This window comes from Choloepus didactylus, chromosome 17, assembly GCF_015220235.1.
Source record: "Choloepus didactylus isolate mChoDid1 chromosome 17, mChoDid1.pri, whole genome shotgun sequence".
NCBI classification, from domain to species: domain Eukaryota; kingdom Metazoa; phylum Chordata; class Mammalia; order Pilosa; family Megalonychidae; genus Choloepus; species Choloepus didactylus.
In genome coordinates, this window is record NC_051323.1 from 22168344 (window position 1) to 22191563 (window position 23220).

The 23220-nt window shown below is 42.2% G+C and overlaps 1 protein-coding gene across 9 annotated transcripts in view; it reads left to right on the top strand.

Moving 5' to 3' along the window:
* AAK1 (AP2 associated kinase 1) overlaps nucleotides 1-23220 on the top strand; it is a 166279-nt gene that overhangs the window by 51766 nt on the left and 91293 nt on the right. For all 9 annotated transcript variants that reach the window (XM_037806542.1, XM_037806541.1, XM_037806535.1 and 6 more), the window contains exon 3: nucleotides 22192-22310. In XM_037806542.1, coding sequence (XP_037662470.1) covers nucleotides 22192-22310 — 119 coding nt within the window. The remainder of the gene's footprint in view (nucleotides 1-22191; nucleotides 22311-23220) is intronic.

Below are 23220 nucleotides of genomic sequence, written 5' to 3' on the forward strand. Positions count from 1 at the left end.
AATTGTCATTATCTCTTTAGTTTCTTTCTTTTTTTTTTAATTGTGGAAATATATATTCAATATAAGTCTTCCCATCTTAACCTTTCCCAAGCATGTCTTCAGGGGGATTAATCACATTCACCGTGTTGCAGTACCTTCATCCATTACTACATTTTTCCCTGTACCCCAAAAGGATACCCTTCACTCATTTTGCATTAACTCCCCATTGCTCTTACCCCCCACCTCTGGTAACCTGTACTCTTACTTTCTGTCTTTATAGTTCCATATTCTCTGATATTTTCTTTGTGGTAACCATGGGGCTTAAATTTAACATCCTAAATATATAACAATCTCATTTGCTTTGGTACCAACTTAACTTCAATAGTTAACATAAACTTTCCTATTAAGCTTCAGCCATTTTCTTCCTAGGCTTCTGACTGCTCTTCACTGACCTTGTGGTCTCCTTCAGTCCTTTGTTGAAGGCCCCTAAGACTCTGGTTATTAGTACACCCTGACCCATAGTCCTCTGCTCTGATTTGGCTGGCTCTCATTTATTATCAGTCTAGTTGAAGAGTTTATACTGTATTTGGCATCAAGGCTGTTCATGCTGGGTCTCTCCTTCAGTGAAGCTTGATCTCGCTATGTTTTGTTTGGAGCCAGTGTTCAAGTGTGACTTCAGCTGTGCCCAGGAAGGCTTGGGAGTGGGCCATCCCTGGAGCCTGACTGCCCAACGTAGCTCTGGGGACGCTGACTCTACAAGTCTGTTTCTCTTCCTCTTTCCCAGCTCTCTTTTCCTTTGGAGTCACTCACTAAGTTTCTGTTTTCAGCCTAAGGAATGTGCCAGCCTCCCAGGTCTTCATGGAGCAGAGAGGAGAGACCACAGGCCTGGGCAGACTTTCCCAGGCTCAGGCTGTGTTTCTCATTCAGGCCTCTGACCAGGAGAGTGGGCTTTCAGAATTGCATTTGATCAAAGGAATTTTTTTCAACTACTGCACAGACAGCTGTTTCACACAGGACCAGGACTTGAATGAGGCACTCACCTCAAGCTCAGAATTTAAGGGGACACCCCAAAACTCAGTAATCAAGACAAATAATTTTAATGCATGTTTAAAAAAATAAAAATTAATGCAAAAAAAATCCATGATGAATAAAATATCAGGATCAGTAACAATGCTGTGCCCAGCCTGCTGGAGCCTGAAACAAAAGTAAAAATCAGTCATACCAACCTTGTCCTTTGTGCCCAAGGAAGTGCCTCACTCCCTCATCCTGATCCCAGCCCTGGCTTTGTGCTGAAGGCAGAGGAAGTTTTCCTGCCTCATGTAATTCAGTTCATTGGTTGGTACTTGTGTGCTCCTAGTCATGACTGGAGACTTACCTTCTTGGCAGGTCTCCCTGGGGTTGTCCATGCCTGGGTTCTTTTTTTTTTTTTTTTTTAAATTCAGTTTTATTGAGATATATTCACATACCATACAATCATCCATGGTGTACAGTCAGTTGTTCATAGTACCGTCATATAGTTGTGCCTTCATCACCCCAATCCATTTTTGAACATTTTCTTTATACCATAAAGAATAAAAATAAGAATAAAAAACAAAAGTAAAAAAGAATACCTGAATCATCCCTCCCCATCCCACCCCAATCTTCATTTAGTCCCTGTCCCCATTTTTCTACTCATCCATCCATACACTGGGTAAAGGGAGCGTGAGCCATAAGGTTTTCACAGTCACACTGTCACCCCTTATAAGCTACATAGTTGTACGATCGTCTTCAAGAGTCAAGCATGCCTGGGTTCTTAATTTACCTGAAATGAAAGACTCAACTTGTGTGTTTCCTCCTATTCCAAGGCTACCTTGTCTTATCTTTGATTGCTTTCTGATAATCCCAAGTAAGAACCATTTTCCCAGCATCTCCAGATAATGAGTGCTCTGAGTGCTGGGGATCTGGTCTCTCTATTCCCTAACCCTGATCTGTGAGCTCCGGAAAGGTGACAACACAGGACATGTCCCCAGTTCTATTTCCCTGTGACTATCCTTTCCCAGATGGAGTTTTGACCATTTTTATTCCTAAGATCTTTGTACATTGATGCATAGCAAGTTCTTCTATAATGTAAAACTAGTCCTTAAAAATTCTAAATCTTCAAGTGTAGTTTTTATACTCTGTTTTTAACACTGTTCTGGATGTTTTCTGTTAAAGGAGCCTGTGATTGTTAACGTTATTCAAACTCTAGATACTATCAGAGCTCATGTATTCTACAAACACATTGGTGCAAGGTGCTTGGATTCAAAGGTGAATGTCTTAGGGTCATGGGGGGCAAGAAATTTAATTATAGTTATCTTAATTTAAAAAGGAATTTATTGTTTAACTACAGGGGAACCTCCCAGAACCCAACAGCTTGAAGTGAAGCTGGATTCTGTGGGAATTTCAAAGTTATCAGGTAGCTTTTCTGTTCCCCCCTGCCTCAGCCTCCCTGGAGCCTCCTAGTGTCAGATTACAGCTTCTTCTGAGAGTCGGCTTCATTCTCTTGCCTTCTTTGCACACTTGTGGGCATGTAAATGACCGATAGCACCAGCCTACTTAGTCTGCATGGTTGTACAGCACCATCTGATTACAGTTCCTGTAATCGGTTCCTGGGGCTGCCACTTCGTATCCTCAAGGGAAAATCTGGGCCAGCTCTCCAGTGCTGGTCCAGTTAGCTGTGGCCAGGGGAAAGGGGTCACCTGGTATAATGTGGCTAATCATTATTTCAGCGTGGGGTAAAGAATATGGTAAGCTAGATTGTGTCTCCTATGATGAGTTTTTGTTCTTGTTTTTAAAGATATAGTCTTTGCCCTCTGAGAGAATATAGTCCTAGTGAGAAAGAGTGGTATGTTAGACAGGGGGGATATGATCAGGATCAGAAAATAATGTGTGGGTGGGCGTTTCATCAGGTGAAAGGTCACAGAAGAGTCCTTACTTGAGCTATGTTTGGACTTACAGTTACAAATTTACCAATTAAAGAAAGAATGGACATTCCAGATAAAGAATACATGCAGAAAGCACTGGGCCATCTAGGATGTTGGCCAGGTACTCTGGGAAGTTTGGTGTGGGCCCCATGGGCCTTGCATGCCTCATTAAGGTTGGGACTTAAACTCTGTACATGGTAGAGGGCTAGGGGAGAATTATAAGCAGGGAAACAGGAGGATTGGATTTGTTGTTAATTTATCAAACATTTATTAATCCTTTGCCCTGTGCTAAGCACTGGTCTAGCCCTGAGGATTTCAAGAGAAAGAAGAAGCTCTTCTTGCCACCTTTGTTTTCTTTGGTAACTGATTTTTCAAGTGCCTCACTCAGAGAGCAATCATGAATGTTGTCCTTATGGTTTCACAGAATTCAGAGTCCTTAAACTGGGGAACAAATAAGAAGTATCATTTCTACTAAGACAGAAAAGAATGTTTCCTTCTGTCTTGGTTTGTCCAGTGGAGAGAGCAACATACCACAGATAATCGCAATACACTGTGATAATTGCAATAATAAAAGTAAGGCCAAAAGCACAAAAGCCGGGGTGATTGGCAGGAAAAGGGAGGACTTCACAGAGAAGGTGTTATTTTAACAATCTAAACTCCTTTGATCAGGCAGAAGGTTGGGACAGGGTATTCCAGGAAGAGGGAATCGCACGTACAAACCTCTTAAGAAGGAAGCAGCAAAAAGATGAAAGTTCTTCAAGCTTGGTGGTAATGGAGAGGGGAGAGTTGGGGAGAAGGCAGGATTGGGAAATAGTGTAGGGTGAGGATAGGGCAGTATTCAGATTATGAAGGGTCTGGAACCATTGTATATTGTTGGTGGGAATGTAAAATGATACAGTCCCTTTGGAAAAAGTTCTGGCAGTTTCTTATCAAATGTACATCTGTTCAGCGATCCTGCAGTTCTGCTGTTAAGTATTTAACCAAGAGAAGTAAAAACATATGACACAAAAAGACTTGTACAAGAATAATTATTGAACTTACTCACATTCGCCCCAAGCTAGAAAAAACCAAATGTCTGTGTATAAAAGAATTAACCAAGTAGATTAATTCAAATAATGGAATACTAGTCAGCAATAAAAAGGGATAAACTATCGATGTGCTCAACAATACAAACTGCTACAGTGAGTAAAAGATCCTTCCACAAAAAAGCACATGCTATACAATTCCACTTACAAGAAGTTCTACAGCTGGCAAAGTTAGTAATAGATGAGATGGGGTTGTCTGGAAAGGGGCATGAGGGAACTTGCCTGTGATGGAAGTGACTTGTATCTTTATAGGGATTTGGATCACATGAATGCGTGCATTTGTCACAACTCAATGAATAATACACTTAAGATTTGTACATTTCACTGTGAATAAATTTTATCTCCCCCTGTCCCCCCAAAAAAAGAGCCATGAACTCTGAACTCTAGTTAATGATACGCATGTGCACATGTTTAGGGTGAAGTGGACTGAGGTCTGCAACTTACTTGGAAATCATCAAAAATAAGATGCGTTGATGTTTGGATAGATGGATGATAGGTATGTGTTAAAGTAAGCAGAGCAAAATGTTAACAGTTGTAGAATGTAGTGGGGAGTATATGTTTACAGTTTGATCTTTTCAACTTTACAATATGTTTGAAATTTTTTATTATAAAATGTGAAAAAACATAACAGTTCTTTTATACTGCTACCTTAGGGAATTTGGACTTTTTTCTGGCTTTGGGGAACTAATGGATGATTTTTAAAGGAGTTTCATATATGAGTTTTAGGAGAGAAAGAGATCTGAGGCAAAGAAACCTAGGACTTTTAGTTCTGGTAAGAAAGAGGAGGGCGTGAACTAAGGAAGTGGCTTCGGGGATGGAGGGGATGGATTCTGGAGAGATTTAGGGGAGAGAATTGGTAAGACTCAGTGAAATCAGGTTGGGTAATGGCAGAAGATGGTTGTGGAGGAGATTGTTTGCAGGTGCACAAGACCCTGCTAAGGGACCATGAATTGAGGACTGGTGGGAGATGGGGCTGGGTGGTGCATCAGATTGCTCCAGCCTTAGAGGATGAGGGACTTTAGCTTGGAGTTAAACTGGAATGGTCTGGAATTAACAGCTGGAGCTATGAGAATGTCAGTCTGCTTGCTAGGATGAGTTCATCTCCTTTCAGAACTAGGAGGATTGGGGAGAACAGAATGACTTGGATAAAGCGGTTGTGTCTGGAGACAGATGCAACCTAGAATTGATAACTTTTATTATGCACCTTGGCTGCTGAGCCCAAATCCCCACCCTAGAAAAACACTCTTTCTAGAACAGGTGATTGATTCTGAGCTGGTTAACCTGATCTTACTTCAAAAGCAGTAAGTACAGAAAACTAAGTAAGCTTTGAAGCAGGAAGTTAAACTGGAGTGCTCTGGAACTGACAGTGGGGAGCTGAGAGAATGTCAGCCAAAACTAACTTCAGCTTTGCTGAAACCCAAGTTTTCCTCTGGAGAATGTGTACCAGTAACGTACATGAAGTCCTGGTTGAAATGGTTAGAGCCAGGGGCTTGGGTGTCTGCGGTGTGTGGGGCAAATGATTCCGGGCACTGCTGCCGTTCCCTCCCTGTGACCTCAGCTGCTCCACCTGCATGCCACCGAGAAGAGGACAGCTGGACCCCATGGCTCAGGGCTGTGAGCAGAATTCATGCCCGAGAGGTTCTCCGTTCCTTCAGGTGGGGAGTGATGGAGGAGTGGGCATAGTGTTTGATTTCTTTTCCTTCTCAACTGAAGAGGGTTTTCATTTCCAGCCCAGGTGTTATTTTTAAAGACGGGATCCTGTGCAGAAGAAGCATTTGCTATTATGACAGCACAGAAATTTCTCTAAATTTCTCCACAGAGCTGCACCTTGAGCATGTTGCCACAGAATGAAGAATTCCGTTGGCTCCGATTTCATGCTGCTCTCAGTTGTGCCAGACTGAGGGGGGTTTTTCTCCATAGGGGTAGACTGCCTCGTCACTGAGGGGGTGGGCCTTCTAATACATGTCTCTTCTATCCCAAAGTAGAGTCTAGCCTGAAAGGCTGGGACTGGTAGTGTGTTTTTCATTTGTTTTATTTTTATTTTTACTTTTTATATCCTTTATAGTACTAGGTAATCCCATTGTGTAACAAACACTTGAGTGTGTAAACACTTGAGTGCCTGTTCCATAGCAGGTGCTGGACGACAGAGATAGCACAGTGAGTTAGTCATCGTCCCTGCCTTGTGCAGTTGCAGTGTACAGGGGCAAAGGGCGTTAAACAAAGAATCAGACACACAAGTATTTAATTATACTTGTGACGTCATGAAGGAAGAGTAGAAGGCGCTGTGGCTAACAAGGGACCGAACCCAGTCAGCAGAGGGGCTGGGGCTACAGGCAGGCAGGGAACTCCCAGAGGAAGTAATGTTTGTCCTGAAACCTGAAGGATGATGAAGGAGCTGGCCAGGCCAAAAATGGGGTGAAGGGGGGTTCTGGTCAGAGGGGATACCGTGCACAAAGATCTTTAAGTAGGCTGGAGCAAAAGCAACTCTGAGGGAGTAAGAAAGTCACTGTGGCTGGAATTGAGTGAGCAGTAGGAGGCCATAGTGTGCGGATGAGGCTGGAGAGAGATCATAGCATGCAGGGCCTCGTAGGCCTTGGTCAGGATTTGGGATTTTATTCTAAGAGAGGTGAGAAGCCACCAAGGAATTTCAGACAGGTTGAATGATATTCAAGCTCTTGTTTTCAAAAGACCACCCTAGCCACAGTATGGAGAATTGATGACAGTGGGGCAGGGATGGATATGGGGAGACCATTTAAGGGGCTGTGATGGTAGCCCAGGCAAGAAGCTGCAGTGACTTTGATGAGAGTGGTGGTCACGGTGGTGGAGGGAAGTAGATGATTTCAAGATACGTAGGTGGTATGTTGATTCTATATGAATGGAAGGGAAGGCGGTGTCTAGGAAGACTCTTAGGCTTCTGTTTTAAGCAACTGGGTGCCACCTACCCACCCAGTTGCTTAAAACAGAGGCCTAAGAGTCTTTCATTGGGATGAAATCTTTCATTGGAATGAAGAACAGAGAAATTTGGAGCAGGAGGTCAGTTTTTGACATGCTCAGTTTGAGATGTTTGTAGTAGAAATTTTATTAGTCCATTAGATATATGATTCCAGAGCTCAGAAGAAAGATCATGGCTAGAAATGTAAATGTGAGAGTTGGAAGCACATGGATAGCTATGTTAGTTGTAAAATTGACTGAGGAGAGAGAATAGAGTGAGAAAACAATGTGTGTTTGAATTGAACATTGAAAACATAACAGAAAATGACTCAGACTGACCTGAGGAAACTTCTCTGTGGATTTCAAATGAACAAAGAATATGGCCTCACTGATGTCTCACACTTTTTCTCTCTCTGTTTGCCAGATAGCCAACCCCACGGTAATAGTTCAGTGAAGATAGGGGTGGTGAGCTCTGGGAAAGGCTCTCTCTCTCTCTCTTTTTTTTTCTTTTAATTAAATTCAGTTTTATTGAAATATATTCACATACCGTAAAATCATCCATGGTGTACAATCAACTGTTCACAGTACCATCATATAGTTACACATTCATCACTCCAATCTATTTTTGAACATTTTCCTTACATCAGAAAGAATCAGAATAAGAATAAAAAATAAAAGTAAAAAGAACACCCAAATCATCCCCTCCATCCCGCCCTATTTTTCATTTAGTTTTTGTCCCCATTTTTTCAACTCATCCATCCATAAACTGGATAAAGGGAGTGCGATCCACAAGGTTTTCACAATCACGCTGTCACCCCTTGTAATCTACATTGTTATACGAACGTCTTCAGGAGTCCAGGCTACTGGGTTGGAGTTTGATAGTTTCAGGTATTTACTTCTAGCTATTCCAGTACATTAAAACCTGAGAGGTGCCATCTATATAGTGCATAAGAATGTCCACTAGAGTGACCTCTTGACTCCATTTGAAATATCTCAGCCACTGAAACTTTATTTCATTTCATTTTGCATCCCCCTTTTGGTCAAGATGTTCTCAATCCCACAATGCCAGGTCCAGGTTCATCCCCAGGAGTCGTATCCTGCGTTGCCAAGGAGATTTACACCCCTGGGAGTCAGGTCCCATGTAGTGGGTGGGGGGGGGGAGAGCAGTGAGGTAACCTGCTGAGATGGCTTAGTTAGGAGAGAGAAGGCCACATCTGAGCAACAAAGAGGTGCTCAGGGGGAGACTCTTAGGCACAATTATATGCAAGTTTAGTCTCTTAAAAGGCTCTCTTTTGATCAGCTTTAGCTGTTGACAGGCCAGGCCCAATGTGCTCTGGTTAGAGAACCAGTAATTTACAAGCCTCTGGTGTGTATGAACCAACTGCGGTCTTAAACTCTTCCCTTTTGCTCCAGATGGGCTCCAGGCAGGCGGGTGCCTTTCTAGGAAATGTCTTCTCTTTCCAATTCCAAAGAGAACCCCAGAATTGGAGATTGCTCCCCAACCATCGCGGTTGCGGAGACAAAGAACCGATTGCTGGCCAACCCATTCAGCCTGGCCTATGGCCTTGATTGGGTTCTGTACCACTGCCAGAGTTGGCCAGCCACAGCTCCCAAATGGGGAGACAGGAAATTGAATACCTCTAGTCATTCCCCATCTGGGTGTTCTTTCTGCCTGGGGATAGGACTGCTCTGACATGTTCCCCAGAAGGAGCTAGCACATGGTGATTTTTAATTTGAGGCAAGTGAAGAGAGATTGACATGGAAAAACAAACCCCCAGTCCCCCACTGAAATCAGTGTTGAACAAATGCTTCAGATTGACCTTTTCTCCTGTAAAATCTTTGCTGTGCTCCTCGCCATCTGTTCTAGAGTTTTGAAAATTTTTGTTTCCTCTGAAACTTTTGGCGAAGTTGCCTTCATTGTGACTAAATCATAGATGGGTGTTTGTCGGCATATTGGTCATCACCCAGTATCAGAGCTCACGAACGCTGTTGACCGTGTGCCCAGGTTCTCAGAGCACAGAGGGCCCTTACCCACCTGGTGAGCTATCGAGGCAAAGCATTGGTCAGCCCCACTTGCCTGGCACTGTGTCTTTTCTTTTATCCCTTCCCTGGTAGTGGAGGTGTTCCTGCACAGTCTTGATGCTGGGAGGAGGTGATGGCAGCATGAGAGGGTAGGGGGTCCAAGTTTCGGACCGGGAATTGGCACACCTGGCTTCTAGCCCTATCCCTGCTGCTGAATGGCAGTACTAGGGAGGCCACTTGTGCTTTTCTCTGTGCCTCGGTTTCCAGTCCATCAAGTGGAGATAGCAATACATGCCCTGCTTACTTCACAAGACTCCTGCAAAGATTGGAGTAGGGCTCTCTGGTTCAGTTCTAGCCTGGAGATTGGCTTTCCTTAATGTGCATAGGGTTTAAAAGATTTTTTAAAGCTCATTGCCTAGATTTAAAAATCAGGAGGATTCACCTAAAAATCCAGCTTCTCTTGGAAATCAAAAAGACTTGGCAACTCTTGGCCCACATTCCTCCCTGGCAACAATTGGCTGGAGTTGAGGGGTGCCTGGCCCTTGAGATGGTGCGCACCCTCTCTGGTGTGCACCCTTTCTGGTGTGCCACAGTCCCAGCCACCCCAGTGGTCTCCCTGACAGTGAGTCTATGTCATTGGACACCCTTTATACACATGGTTATACCTGGACTGTTTCACTCCTTGATTTTACCTGTCTGGCCCCTGTAGACACTTGGGTTTGTGCCTTTGATCTCAAGAAGATATTCCAGATCTAGAACTTTATGATAAGTAAGATACACAAATACAAAGGATTTTCGGGGGAGAGTAGAAGTTGAGGAGGGGACGCTTGTATTCATCGCATACCTCCTATGAGTTCTGGAGCTTTATCTATCATTTAATCCTCCCCAAAGCTGTGAGGTCGATCTCTCAGCTTCCCTTGACAGGTGAGAGGACAGGGCCTCAAGGAGACTGTGGCTTGCCTGAGCCAGGGTTGAACTTAATCTGTTTGCCTCCATGGGAATGCTACCTGGTCTCAGTGTCAAGTGGAGGTGGTGGCCCAGCTCCTCCTCCCCAGAAGCTGCCCCTGCACCTTCATCCCTGAGGTAGACATGTGGGTGAGGACTGTTTGCATGACTCCTAGTACCTTACACTGGTGTAGTTCTTTATTCTTTATAAAATACATTTGCATAGAGTTACAGAATATTCTTAGGGTACTTTTTTTTTCCTTTAAAGCAGAGTTGCCCTCCACCCCCCCAACATCTTTTTCAGAATTAATAAAACAGATAAAAGCTTTATTTGAAGCTGAGAAGGAAGCTGTGTGCATAGCCCTCCCCTTAAGCGGAGTCATTTTTCCCTTACCTAGCCACCAAAGTACCTCTTGTGATCCTACGGCTCAGAGGAACCCAGTTTAAAAACCACTAATCTAGTCATAGCTTCTGGAAGCCAAAGAGATCCAGTGACTTGTCCAGATTGTCCTCTTCTTTTACATCTCCCTGATAAATTTCACTTTAACTGATTCTCTGATTCTGTAGGAAAACTTGAGGTGGCTATTTTATTTTATGCTTGTTTCTTCTTCCTCAGGTAACTCAAAGAGAAATTACAGTGAATAAGCAGCACTCATTAGGTTAAACTTTATTTTAAAAGAGAATCAGTAAACAATCGAAAGTACAATTTGTTTTGTATGACTGCGTGGTATGTGAATATATCTCAATAAAATGATGATTAAAAAAAAAAAAAAAAAAAGAGAATCAGAGAATTTGTTGAACTGGGCAGGAAAGTAGAAGACAAAGAGCAGAAAATGGGTCTGGGTGAGGTTTTTCTCTTTTTGTTGTGTTGTCTTTCATCCTTAAGTGGAAGCTATTCCTAAGGATGTAGATGGGACTTAAGTAAGGAAGGAGGTTTCCTTTTACCTGCAGGACATAAGCAGGCAGCCAGTTTCAGTGCCTAGAAGGCCCGTTTTGAAAATATTCACCAAAGCCTCTTTGGCAGCAAATCCCAAAACCCTGTCTCAGCAGCATGCCGGGCTTGCCTTATATTCCTGGGTCTAATCATGCTCATTTTCTGCTCAGCTGTTTCCCATCTCTGTGCACATCTCTACTCAGATCATCAGTTTGGTGCTTTTCATCTCTTCGCCTACCTTTCCTCCCTCTGCCCTCACATTTCCTTGGGAAGTGGAAGTCGATGGTGCCGATTCATTCAGAACAGCCCCCGGGGGCCCACTGCCATCTAGCATGATTCAGTATTTGCTACAGATCCAGGTACTGCTTACTTGTTGAAAAACCCCATTGCTGTTGTTAAATATCATGATCAGGCTCCTGAGGAGGTTTCATGCATCTTTGTCTTCAAAAAATGTCAGTCATGATAATGATGTTTGTCGGAAATAAAGCAGTACCTGTAAGGGAATAAACGCTCTCTCGGTTCTGAAGGAGAAAAGAATTTATTTACGATCTTGCAAGATGGGGCGTCCAGCCAAACACGCGGAAGGCTGGCGCGCCAGAGGAAGAGAATGGCGGTCTTTAAATCTCCTACTCCTAATTCGCAAGTCCCTCCCCTGTTTCCCCATTGACTGGGTACTACAGAGGTTACAGCCTATCCGAGAACACTAACTAATTCATCTTTTGATATTTTAATTTGTACAGCCAATCCCAGAGAGCCAACTAGCTCATTATTGAGATTTTGAACTGATTAGCCAATCCCCCCCCCCAAATTTTTATTTTATTTTATTTTATTTTTTTGCTGTGAGTTCCCGCCTCTGATACTACCTCATGTCTCTTTACATCAGGCAGATTCTCTCTTCTCTTTGTCTGGGGCTTGTTTAAACTGGTTTTGCCTCCATTTCCCTTATTCCATGCTGTCTCTATGTGAAAACGAAACTTATTCCTTTCTTACAGATTCCCTCCTCTTTCTTTTTAAACACTTTTAGTTTTCACATTTTAGATTCTCAGATTTGCTAAGGGCTTTTTCACATTCCTCATCATACGGATCTTTCTTATTTTTGATTCTAGTGGTTTTGATGGGTTTTTGAACTAGCCTTTGAGCACACGGGATTATGTAGCACCCAGCTGTTATAAACATTTTGGCTGGAATGATAAGGAAAATTAAAATAGATGTTGCAATTCCTTTCCATTTCTCGAACCAATTTTCCAACCATTCTATGAGTGGGTTGTTAATGCTAGAATTCTTTTCTAGTTTCTGAAATAAGGCTGTTAAGCCTTGTAGGGCTTTGGTGATAGTTCCATTAGGCGCGGTATTATAGGGGATGAATGTGCGACAATTTCCCCCAACTATAGCACAGACGCCTCCTTTTTCAGCTAGCATCATGTCTAGGGCCATTCTTTTTTCCCATGCCATTCGGCTAGTGGCATCTAACTGTTCTGCTATTTCTTTAATGACATCCCTGGTATAGTTGATAAATTTTAGCTGATGATTGACATTTTTATTGATGGTGACCCACCAGATTTAAATTCTGCAGCTACTTGATTTTTAGCTTTAAACTCATTAGGAACTTTCTGGGGAACCCCTATACTATCTACAAACATTTTTTTATTGAAGGAACTAGGTACACTTTGTACATTTTTCTTTTCTCCTTTGCCTTGGGTTGGTACTTTTTTATTACTTTCAAATGCCAGGGTAAATGAGATAGCCAGTTGAACCAGAGCACAGGTTCCTCCCCACCTTTCAGGTAGTGTTGGCCAGAGGATGCCCTTCCCACAGTACCACCAGAGGTCTGCTCGGGGTATAGTTAGGCTGGAGAAGTTGCCAGTACTATCCTTGCTCACATTCCACACCTGTGTACACAGAGCCATGGTACCAAGATCCTGGAGCCCTTCTTCCCATCTGGAGAGACAGGCAGAGTGGTTTCCGGGACCAAGGTGAGACGCTGGTATGGCTTTGACACTTCCCTTCTGGACTGGAGGGAAAAGGGAGGACAACGTACTACAACTTTCACCAGGAGTAGCATTTTGAAAGAGGAGTGTTATACATTTAAACTCCCTTTCATGCTTTTTCATCCCCAAGGGGAAGGGCATAATCTGAACAGTGGGTTGTTTGGTTGTACAAGCATAACAGTCACTTCTGTTTAGACTCTGGATGGTATGTTTGCCCCATTCTACCCAGGCATTTGTATTTCCATAACCTGTCTCTATTTCTGTGGTTTGCTTTAAGTCTTTGGCCTTAAGAATTCTAATGACCTTGGGGTCAATTTGAACTGGAGAGTTAAATTCCAGCCAAGTTTCCCTTAATGGTTTTTCCTCCAACCTGGGTAAGACCCATCCCTCATACTGTGTGGTCCACCAAGCAGTGTTCCAAGAATAACAGGGGTTAGGTGTCTCATAAGTTATACTCTCAAATGTTCGCCCCCCAACAATCTTGCTTTCTATTTGAACAGTCTGCTTACATAAATGCTTATATTCCTCCCTCAGTTGTTGCTGACGTTTTAGATTTTTACAGCTCATTACTTGACAAACATCAAATTGTACAGTTTGAGACTTTAAGCCTTTGACTACACTTATAACCAGCTTAGCAGAACCTGTTACTCCTTGAATATAGAACATTATGATCAGTATAAGCAATTTCATCATTAAGCTATACACAGAGCACAATGCAAACATAGGGTTTAATCCAGCCCTTCCTCCCTCCTAGTATGTTCTTTCAACTGTTGCCTATTTAAAGTGATTCTTAGGGGATCTGAGGTAGGAGTCACTTTCCAGGATTTGGGTTGAGTTGCTGGATACTTATTGTCTGGTTCAGGCACCGGTCCCTTCACTCGTGTGTAATAAGTCCAGCCTCTTTCTGCTGTTTGGACTGCCGTCTCAGTTGTCAGCAAGACCTGATAGGGTCCTTCCCAGATCGGTTGATGTTTGGATTCTTTCCACGACCGGATCAGAACCCAGCTGCCAGGCTGTTGTCGATGGGCAGCAAATTCAAGAGGCGGGGTCTGAGCCAGCAGTCCACGGTGCCTGAGAGATGATAAAGTAGAAGACAAGGCCAGTATATAATTCTTAAGAAAAAGATCTTTTGTGTCTAGGGAGGGGAGCTCTCCAGTCCACCTGGGGAAAGGCAAACCAAAAAGCATTTCATAAGGGGAAATTCCCAGTTCTTTTCTAGGGGCAGTCCTGATTCTTAGTAGAGCTATAGGTAAGCACTTGATCCAAGGTAACTTTGTTTCCAAAACTAATTTAGAAAGATGTTTCTTTATGGTTTGATTCATTCTTTCCACTCTCCCAGAGGATGGTGGATGCCAGGGAGTGTGGAAGTCCCAAGTGACACCCAGGCTTCTCATGACATTTTGCAACACACGGGAGGTAAAGTGACTGCCATTATCAGAGTCTATATTTTCCACTAACCCATAACGGGGAATGATTTGTTCAAGGATAACTTTAGAAGTTCCCAATGCTGTAGCTGAGGATAGAGGGTAGGCTTCCACCCATCCAGTGAGGTGGTCGACAATTACCAAAATATATTTTAAACGACCGATTGGTGGCATTTCAGTATAATCAACTTGAATGCTCTGGAATGGTCTCAGGCCCGGCTCTCTTCCCCCTTGTACCTGTTTTCTTAAAACCTTTTTATTAATTTTTTGACAAATTATGCACCGCTCACAGATTTGTTTAGCAACTGTATAAAGGCCTACACATCCAAATTGTCTAAGTACTACATCACACATGGCTTGTACCCCCCAATGACTCCCCTGGTGTAGGACTGCTAATATCTCCCTCATTATTTGTTTATTTAACATTTGTCTGCCATCTGGGAGAAACCATTTCCCCTGATCATTTAAGGTTGCTCCTAACTGTTTCAACTCTTTTACTTCTTTGGCAGAGAATGTAGGGACCCCAAATTCCTTAGGGATAGAGGGTATTAGGATCATTATTTTTAAAGGGGGGTAGAGAGAGGCCTCCTTAGCCTTTTCATCAGCCAACCTATTGCCTTTTGCCTCAAAAGTAGGTCCCTTCTGGTGTCCATTTATATGCACCACTGATATTTCTCTAGGTAAGAGTAGATTGGTTAATACTTGTTTCACCAATTCCCCATGAACCAGTTCTTTTCCTTTGCTATTGATTAATCCCCTTTCTTCCCAGATCTTTCCAAAGGTGTGGACTACCCCAAAGGCATACTTAGAGTCAGTGTATATTGTACCATCCTTTCCTTCTAATAATTTGAGGGCTTGATTTAGTGCATACAATTCATAAGTTTGAGCTGACCACTTATTGGGCAATCGGCTAGCTTCTTTTACTTCACAAGTTATCCCATCCACAACTGCATAGCCATTGTGCCTTTCTCCTTCTAGGACTTTGGAGGATCCATCTATGAACAGTCTTTCCCCCGAGTGCAGGGGAAGATCCCTTAGTTCAGGTCGGACTCGAGTTTGGTATTCAATTAGGTCTAAACAGTCATGCTCAGGGGTCTCTACTTGCTCAGGCCCCTTCCAGAGGAAGGAGGCCGGGTTTAGGCTATGTTCTGTTGTTAAGACCAAATCATCTTTTTCCATTAGGATTGCTTCATATTTTAAGATTCGAGAATCAGTTAACCATTTCCCTGCCCTTTGAGACAGAATAGTTCTCACTTGATGAGGAGTACTAACTACTAATGCCCCTCCAAAGGTTAATTTCCTGCTTTCTTCTACTAAAAGGGCAGTTGCTGCAATGGCTTGAACACACCCAGGCCACCCCCTAGAGACTGGATTTAAAATCTTCGAAAGGAAAGCCACCGGCCTTCTTTGGCCTCCCCAGATTTGGGTTAGGACCCCCAAAGCTGTTCCCTTATCTACTGTAACAAACAGGTGAAAGGGTTTTTCGAGGGAAGGAAGTGCTAGAACAGGAGCTTGCACCAGTGCCTGCTTGAGTTCATTTAATGCCTTTATTTCCACTTCCTCCCATTCTATCTTGTCAGGCTCTTCCTCTAGTAATTTTTGGTATAGCTCTTTAGTTCGAGATGCAAAAGAATCTATCCACAATCTACAGTACCCTACCAATCCCAGGAATTTTCTTAGCTCTCTTTTTGTTTGAGGAAGAGGCAACTCTACTATGGCCTGGATTCTTTCTGGATGGATTTTTCTTTTTCCTTCACTTATGAGGTGGCCTAGGTATTTAACTTCCCTTGCTACAAATTGCAGTTTACTTTTAGATACCCTTAATCCTTGTTCCCCTAAAAAGTTCAGTAGATTTTTCGTAGCTTGAGCCACCACTTGCCTTTCTTTACCTGATATTAATAGATCATCTACATATTGCAGAAGGGTGATTTCAGGTGGGACTGGAAATTTTTCCAGTACCCTCTCTAACTCTTGCCCAAAGAGATTGGGGGACTCCGTGAAACCCTGAGGTAAGACCGTCCATCTGTATTGCTGCTTTCGCCCATTGAAGGGATCTTCCCACTCAAAGGCAAACAGGTCTCTACTTTCTGGATCAAGGGGACAGGCCCAGAAGGCATCCTTTAAATCTACTACACTAAACCACTTATGATGGAAGGGAATTTTACTCAGGAGAGTGTAAGGATTAGGAACTACAGGGTGTCGAACCTGGACAATTTTATTAATGGCCCTTAGATCCTGCACCATTCTGCAGCTACCATCTGGTTTCTGAATGGGGAGAATGGGAGTATTAAAAGAGGACATACAGGTTTCCAAGAGTCCATCCCGAAGGAGACCCTCAATGATGGGTTGGAGTCCCTGTCTTCCTTTAAGAGGAATAGGATATTGTTTCTGGCACACGACCTCCCCTTCCTTTTTTAACTTGATTTTAATTGGGGGAATTTGCAACCCTCCCCTGTTTCCCCATTGACTGGGTACTACAGAGGTTACAGCCTATCCGAGAACACTAACTAATTCATCTTTTGAGATTTTAATTTGTACAGCCAATCCCAGAGAGCCAACTAGCTCATTATTGAGATTTTGAACTGATTAGCCAATCCCCCCCCCAAATTTTTATTTTATTTTATTTTATTTTTTTGCTGTGAGTTCCCGCCTCTGATACTACCTCATGTCTCTTTACATCAGGCAGATTCTCTCTTCTCTTTGTCTGGGGCTTGTTTAAACTGGTTTTGCCTCCATTTCCCTTATTCCATGCTGTCTCTATGTGAAAACGAAACTTATTCCTTTCTTACAATGTTGAAGACCGTGATATCTTGTTGATGTCAGAGTTGAAGGAGATCTTAGAGATTATACAATTGCCCCTCTGTGTATTACAGACTCTTACTCACCTTCTTCTCCCAGAAGAGAACTAGGCGCTCGTGTCAGTTTTACTTATTTGAGAGATGGAAGTCCAAGTTCTCTGAACAATTTCATTGGTGATTCCATGATCCTGTGCTTACTAAAGCCTTTTATCAGGAAAGTGGTGAGAAACTGCTACTCCTAGGAGTTTAGATGGTGAAGGATCTATAGGGAAATGCAAATTAAAACCAAAATGAAAAAGACTGACAATACCAAGTGTTAGTGATGGTGTGGAACAATCAGCACTCTTTTGTGGCTCGTGGGAGTGTGAAATGGAATGATCACTGTGAAGAACTAGTTGACAGTTTCTTAAAAGGTGAATATACATTTCCATATGACTCAGCATTTACCTAAGAGAAGTAAATACCTATGCCCCGCATAAAGGACTTTTACACAAATGTTTATAGCAGTTTGATTCATAATAGTCCAAAGTTGGAAATAACTCAGATGCCCTTCAGCAGGTGAATGGATAAACTAAATGTGGAATATCCATATGGTGGATAGTGCTCAGCAAGAAAAAGAAACAAACCACTGATACATGTTACAATGAGGATGAATCTCAGAAATATTATGCTGAATGAAAGAAGCCAGTCACATACTCTACATATTTTAGAGCAAGCACAACTAATCTTTAGCGAGGGAAAGCAGGTCAGGGGTAACAGGAGGTGGTGCAGGGGGAGGAGGGAGGGAAGAGTTGGGGGGCGGGATCGTCTCCAAGGAGGCCCGAGGGAACTATTTGCAGTGATGGAACTTTCTATATCTTGATGGTGGTGGGGGTTACAAGAGTGTATACGTTTGTGAAAGCATATTACACTGTACATTTAAAATGGGTACATTGTATTGTATGTAAAGTTGACCTGTAAAGAAGAATTTTTTAAAAACGGGAGATCTAATCTGAGCTCTATGACTAACTAGGTCTGTGAGTTCTTGGGAAAGGAATTTAGGAACTTAATCTCTCTACGTGTCTTATCAGGCAAATGGGAACAATAGATTGCTCACCCACCTGATTCAGTTACTGTGAAAATGTAAATGAAATAATTTATCTAGAATGCCTTTGGAAAGCATAAGGTAGTGTACAAATGCTGGATGGGGAAAATATTCCATAAATTCTTCTTTAAGGAAAAAAGGCCCAAACTGTGATAAACCAGTATATAAGCTAGTATATATATATATTGAGCTTGTTTCCAAGTCATCTTTTAACTGTGTAACATTGGCTGTGTCACTTCCCTTTTCAGGCCATCACTAAAATGAGGGGGTTAGACTAGATCAGAGATAGAAAACTCGAGGTTCAGAGACTCTAAAGTTTTTCACTGTGTTTCCTTTCATCTACAGCATTGGCCTGACCAACATTAACTTAATATGTGACTTGTTGCCAGTATTAAAATCTGGAGATTTCACAGATGGAATGATTTGAGGTTTCCAGCTTCTCCTAAAAAAGTAGCAGATCGACAAAACTGGGTCCTTTATTCTCACGTGTCAACAATTTCCTGGAGTTGCATAGAAGCTGCCCCCTTATATGGGGCACATACACTTCAGTTTGCATGGTCTCCACCCCTCTCTGTAGCCTTTTCTGTTCTCTGTAGTAACATTAAGAAGAAGATTAATTCATAATTATTGAGCGCCCACTATGTGTTAGGCACTGTTCCAGGGCATGAGGAGACAGAGGGGAGCCAAGCAGACAGTCTCTAAACTCATGGTGAGTGGTAAGTACCCATCTACATCTTCATCAAAATAAGGGGAAATTTAGGGAAAGTGGGAGAAAGCACGTTTCTTTGTGGAAGTAAAACGATATTCTGACATATTTAGTAGGCAGTGTGTCTGTGTCAAAATTATCCCCTTTATTTCACTTGGCTATCTCATGCAATAAACTCCATTTGTGATTCAGTAAATTAATGAATGAGATTTTCTTGGCATTTCAAAAAATGCCAGTAGGCATAGAGACTGGCACAGGCTCTACTGAACATTAGATTTCCTTGCCTCTGTCCAAACATCCCCAGCTCAGCTTTAGGTTTTTCCATTTACTCAGGAGCTTGGGCTGGAACTCTGTCTGGTTTAAGCATCTCTTGGCAGCAAGGTAGCTGTCTCCTTCTGTAGTAGCCTGAGCCTTGTTTAGCTGTGGCTGAGAATCTCTGCCAGTCCCCTTGATTGGTGTGGTGAATGTGGATATGTGCTGGAGAAGTATCCAGTATCTAGTATCTACTGTCTAACCTAGTAATTGTCATGTCCATTTGGTCAACTACACAGTGATGTTGGCTGAAATCATTAGACTGATGAATCCTATCAGGCTTGGATTTTGATCTCATGGTCAAGATTTTCTGATTTAAATGTTTCTTACCCACAAAGAAGCCCTTCTATGGGCATAGATGCCAAATAGCGTGGTTCCTTCTATGTTACTTATAGTGGTTCGTAGCTTTGCCTTCAGATTCATCACGGGATTTGAGATCTGGACTGGCTCTTTTCAACCACTGTGTTTGCTGGATCGTGTGGTAGGTGTCTGACCCACTTCTTCACTCCTGGCTGGAAAGTTTGCTATCTGGCAAAGAAAATGACACTGCTCCCATCTGGTGGCAGTTATCTCAAATTGCAGCACCACCAACCTGCTCCTAAAAGGAACTCCTTGTCGAGTCAATGCTATTTAATGGTGGCATGTATCACAGAATTTTAGGGAGTAGCCATTCCCAACTTTTGTTCTGCAGCACGATGAGATGTTGCCTTTGGAAGGGGGTATTGCACAGATTTTCTCTAAGACAAGTGAAATGAAAAGAACATTTTTTGGACAGTCGAGAGAGTGATAGTGTTCCAGCTCCTGCCTGTAACTAGCTATGGGACTCCTCTAAGCCACACTCAGTTCCTGTGCCCATAAGCAAGATGCTTGGGCTTAATGCTCTCTCTGAGTGCTCCCGGTACAAATTCTTTGGTTCTCTGATTTTTTTTTTTAAAATTCAAAATAGTTAAATGAATATCTACTAAGAATGTGTGCAATAGAATTACGAATGTATATAGAAATTTTGATTTATACTACTATTTTCACCTATTCTAATTTATTATAAAACTCTCACGGACTTAATAGCTTTTTGGAGAAAAAAGGAACAGAAGATAAGTACCTATTTATTACAAGATAAATTCTGATATCTTAAAAATTAAAATGTGGAAAGTATGCATCTTAGAATTTGAGGGAAATTTTTTTTAGTATAAGACCTCTAATTTTGGTGAATGAAATAATACAATGCTAGCTTTTTAAAAAACAAATACTCAAAATTATAGAATTAAAATTGACAATTGAGCAATGTAGGTGGACTTTAAAGTATTCCAAGAAAATGGAAAATGTTATTGAGGTACGAAGATTAGAAAGATGACAGTTGAAATTAAAGATTGTATGATAAATTTTAGTGTTTACCTGAATTCTGAAGAAGAACATAGTGTTAGGAACTATACAGACATACAGTCTCTGGTAAATTGCTATCAAGAAGCACATTTGGAACACTTGAACCCATTAAAATAAATATAATTTTTTATAGAATTATGAATGTATTTTATCAAAACATGCAAAAATGCTTTAGGATTAAGGCTCTTTTTGGTTGCAAGTTGCAGAAGCCTACTCAAACTAACTTGAAAAAGAGTAATTATTTTAAAGATACAGTAGAAAATGTCATGGATGTCAACAGACAGGTACTGAGTACCTACTGGGCCTCAGAAGAATGAAAATTGCGAAGTCAGGACCCAAGGCTTATCTCTCAGCCTGAGACTTCTCTCTCAGCAGCCTGAGTCTTAGTAGGCTGCTCATTGCTCTATCATTTCTGCATATGGCTGCTTGCCCTAATACTGTGTCATAACCTCAGCCCGGTTCCCATGCGGTTGACTTCCCTCTGTGTTCACCTCCATCCAGTCATCCAGTCATGATGATTTTGTCTTTTTGCTGCACAGGGTCAACGGACAGAATAGTTCAAGCTAAATTATGAAGGTGTCCAAGGCAGGCAGATGGAGTAAGTGCCCGACACAACTGCTACTCACTCCGAAGCCTTCAACTCTGACAGTTTGCCACACCCCTTTATCTTAACAATGGTACTGAGCACCTCATATGATGTTTTGGAGGGGAGGTTGAGTGTAGGCGTTCTAAAAATTTATGGAATGCTAAAGTCTAACAAACTCAGGACATTTCGGAATTCCTGTTAGAATTATATAAAATTTTATCAGTGAACCGTGAACCATTTTTTAGGGAAAGGTTAGTGCTGATGTTAAAAGCCTGCTCAGTAATCAAGTCATACTTGGCTAATATCTGCCATGAAGGGTGATGCTTTCATACCCAGATCTTGTGTCTTCTCAGCAGCCCATGAGGTGGGGAGGGCAGGAGAAATCCTCAAGGCTCCTGTTGGATTTGAGTGGGAGGATGGGATGAGGAGGGATGAAAAAGAAGGGAGAGAGGGAGTTTCTTAAAGTTCATTGACAACTAATATTATTATTACTAAAATATTAAATTACCGAAATGATTTCTGGGCCACTTTGCTATGTGGGAAAGAGTGCTGGACTTGAGTTTGTGGTGTTTTTTTTTGTTTTTGTTTTTTTTTTTTGGTAAATGGGGACTTGGTTTGAAACTAATCTCTTTGGGTCTCTGTTTTCTTCGCCCGGGAATTGTTGTTTTAAATGAAAAGTAACTCAGCCTCAAGGGATTGTGGTAAGAATTAAACAAGAGTGTCTAAGTACTTAGGACAGGTTGGAATATAGGTGGTTCTTTTCTTTTTTTTCTTTTCTTTCATCTGCTCATTTATCTGTTTATTTGTAGGTTCTTTGGAAGATAGTTGTTATTCTTCCTTTATCCTGAGACATGTTTAGGAACAGTTTCTTGGACTCTCGCCAGCCAGTTGTACTAGTAGTATCTTTGAGTTACAGAACCTAACCTGCCTTCTAGGCCAGGCCAGCCCAAAGGCTGGCTGAGGTGGCCTCCTGACCATCATCAGTGACAGCACAACCTGCAGCCACCAGGGTTATCTGACTGACTTTTTGAACGTGACTCAAAACAGCTGGTGTGTGTGTGTGTTTTTCTCACAGGTGGATTTGCTATCGTGTTTCTGGTGAGGACAAGCAATGGAATGAAATGTGCCTTGAAACGCATGTTTGTCAACAATGAGCATGACCTCCAAGTGTGCAAGAGAGAAATCCAGATCATGGTAAGGCTGCTTCTGCAGGCTTGGGCCTACTTATTTAAAATGGAGGGAAAACTGCGTGCTGACTCGGACTGTGTCCTCTCAGAAGGAAGCCAAGTTGGCCTGGCACTTACTCCCTTGTGCCTCGTCCTGTCCGGAGGGCTTGTTTTCTTTCCCTGAGACGGCAGAGAAGTCTCTGGACAAGAAGGAAAGGAACAGCAGTGGGGTTGAGGAAGCTGCTCCTGCCTTAGCCACCTTCAGCTGAAGGTTGAGGAGAAAGGAGCATATTGAAAGAACTGACCAACTTTTAGGTCAGAGAAGTAGTTTTGGGCATTGGGAAAAGTTTATTTACCAACTTGGTTCCCAGAAATTACCTGTGAAGGTTAATCGGAAACCCTAGCTTGCTGTACAAGCCTCTGTATAATGAACTTACTTTTCTAGTCGTGTTTTCTGTCAGTTACCTATCCCAGTTTTCAACCCTCCCGGATTCTTCAGCATTTCCTGAACATATCTTTCCACAACTTCATATTTTGTACATGTAGTCCTTTCTACCTGGAATGCTTTTCCCTTCTTGTGGCCTAGAAACTTCCTATACGTACTTTATGATGCCATTTATTGAGATGAGGCAAAAGTGATCTATGATGATAGAAATCAGAGAGTGGTTAATGGGACATGGGAATTTAACTAGAAAGGGATACTTGGGAACTCTCTGGGCAATGTAAATGGTCTTTTCTTGTTTTAGGTTGTGGTTACATAGGGTATACAGTTGTCAGAACTCAATGTACTGAACACCTTAAGATCTGTGCATTTTATTATGTGTTAATTATACTTCAATTTAGAAAACTTGCTCATTCTTCAAGATTCGGGTTGAGATATATTGTAATTATGTTTGAAGAAAGAGTCCCTATCTGTTAGAGATACAGGCTGAAATATT